The sequence below is a fragment of the Nicotiana tomentosiformis genome, chromosome 3 (genome assembly GCF_000390325.3).
Source record: "Nicotiana tomentosiformis chromosome 3, ASM39032v3, whole genome shotgun sequence".
NCBI lineage: Eukaryota > Viridiplantae > Streptophyta > Magnoliopsida > Solanales > Solanaceae > Nicotiana > Nicotiana tomentosiformis.
Genome location: NC_090814.1, coordinates 136,034,086 through 136,036,463, shown reverse-complemented (window position 1 = coordinate 136,036,463; position 2,378 = coordinate 136,034,086). Strand labels below are relative to the sequence as shown.

The following is a 2,378-nucleotide window of genomic DNA, read 5'->3' as shown; positions in this document are numbered from 1 at the left end:
GAACCTTGTCATACGCTTTCTCAAGGTCAATAAATACTATGTGCAGATCCTTCTTCCTCTCTCTGTACTGTTCCACCAACCTCCTAACAAGGTGTATAGCTTCTGTAGTAGAACGACCCGGTATAAATCCGAACTGGTTTTCGGATATAGACATCGTCATTCTTACCCTCGCTTCAATCACCTTCTCCCAAACTTTCATAGTATGGCTCAGTAATTTGATACCCCTATAATTGTTACAACTTTGGATATCACTTTTGTTCTTATACAACGGAACCACCGTACTCTATCTCCACTCATCAGGTATCTTCTTCGCCCTATAAATAACATTAAACAACCCAGTCAGCCACTCCAAACCTGCTCTACCCACACACTTCCAAAATTTAACCGAAATTTTGTCTGGCCCGGTCGCTCTGCCCCTACTTATCTTATGCATAGCCCCACGACCTCCTCAACCTCGATGCGCCCGCAGTACCCAAAGTCACGATGACTCTCGAAATGCTCCAGTTTACCTAGCACAATATCCCCACCCCCTTCTTCATTCAGAAGTTTATGAAAGTAAGTCTGCCATCTCCTCTTAATCTGGGCATCTTCCATCAATACTCCACCATCGTCGTCATTGATGCATCTCACTTGATCCAAATCCCAAGCCCTCCTCTCTCTCATCTTGGCCAACTGGAATAACTTCTTCTCCCCACATTTTCCCCCCAGTTCCTCGTATATACGACCATAAGCCGCAGTCTTAGCCTCCGTGACCGCCGGCTTAGCTTCCTTCCTAGCTACCTTATACCTCTCCATGCACGTTCGCCTCTCCTCCTCACCTGTGCTCCCTACTAACTTCAGGTACGTCGTCTTCTCTTCCACTTTACCTTGGACCATTTCATTCCACCACCAATCTCCTTTGTGCCTAACAAAGACGTCCTTCGAGACCCCTAACACCTTTCTCGCAGCCTCCCTTATACCGTCTGCAGTCGTCGACCACATAATGCTCGCGTCACCACTGCTCATCCAGGCTCCCATAGCCTATAACCGCCCCTCCAACTCTTGGGCTTTATCCTTAGTCAAGGATCCCCACCTGATTCTCGGTCTTCCTCAGACATACCTTTTGTTCCTCTTTAATATAATACCAACGTCCATCACCAAGAGCCTATGCTGCGTCGCAAGAATCTCACCCGGAATAACCTTGCAATCCTTGCACAGCCCTCTATCACACCTCATGAAGAGGAGATAGTCAATCTGAGTCTTCGCCACCGTATTTTGAAAAGTAACCAAATACTCGTCCCTCTTTTGAAAGCTAGAGTTCGGAATCACCAACCCAAAAGCCTTAGCGAAGTCCAACAGTGAGGTGCCTCCTCCGTTCCTCTCCCCATAACTGAAGCCTCCATGCACCTCACTGTAACCACCTGCGGACCATCCAATATGACCATTGAAATCCCCTCCTATGAATAGCCTCTCAGCAGGCGGAACCTGGCGCACAATCTCATCTAACCCCTCCCAGAAGCGCCATTTAACCTCCTCATCCATGCCCGCATGTGGTGCGTAAGCGCTAACTACGTTTAAGGTGCACTCTCTAACCACCAACTTGATAGTCATCAATCTATCATTCACTCGTCTAACCTCAACCATAGACTCTGTAAGTTCCCTATCCACCAAGATACCCACTCCATTCTTACCCTTCTGGACTCCGGAGTACCAAAGTTTATACCCGTATGCGTCCCTCGCCCTCGACCCTACCCACATCGTATCCTGGACACACGCAATATTGACACTCCTCTTCCGAAGGATCTTCGCCAACTCTATATACTTACCCGTCAATGTACCTACGTCCCATGACCCAATTCTCAACCTATAGGCACCCCTGTTCCCCTTACCTCCCATACCTCCCGACCCGCCCCCTAACCCCTACCCTATTCCCGCCTCACTCCCCCTCCCCCTCCCCGAGGACATGACCTCTCTCGACCATCCCAGACCACAACCACTATACCTGTCACGCCCCCATTTTTCTCTCTCAAAAATCGGGTTTCGACATGTGACAACTCTTTTAAATGGGGCATTAAAAGAGGAGAGTCGTCACCTAACGGTTTAAGGTGCTTTAGGGCACCTATTCGCATATGACTCAGGTTTGACTAGTTTGCATCACCAGAGATCGGGTAAGGGCTCGAAATTACCTCGAAGAGAAGGTATTAGGCACTCTTCGAGGTCCACAACTGCGAGTCTCAGTTGAACTTGAATTATATGAATTAGTGGGATAAATAAAGACAGAGAAAGCAAGAAGTTTGAGAAATTTTATTATTAAAAGGCTTTGAGGAAATACAAACACTTGATTCAAATATAAAAAGGGAATAAGATGGGGCGTCCTAAATTTTTTAGCCTAAAGGATC

At 47.4% G+C, this 2,378-nt stretch overlaps 1 protein-coding gene across 1 annotated transcript; it reads right to left on the bottom strand.

Moving 5' to 3' along the window:
• Positions 1-1,089: 1,089 nt before the first annotated feature.
• LOC138908542 (uncharacterized) lies at positions 1,090-1,737 on the bottom strand. Its single transcript, XM_070199219.1, has one exon. It carries the CDS (start codon positions 1,735-1,737, stop codon positions 1,090-1,092), a length of 648 nt encoding a protein of 215 aa, XP_070055320.1.
• Between the last annotated feature and the right edge of the window lie 641 nt (positions 1,738-2,378).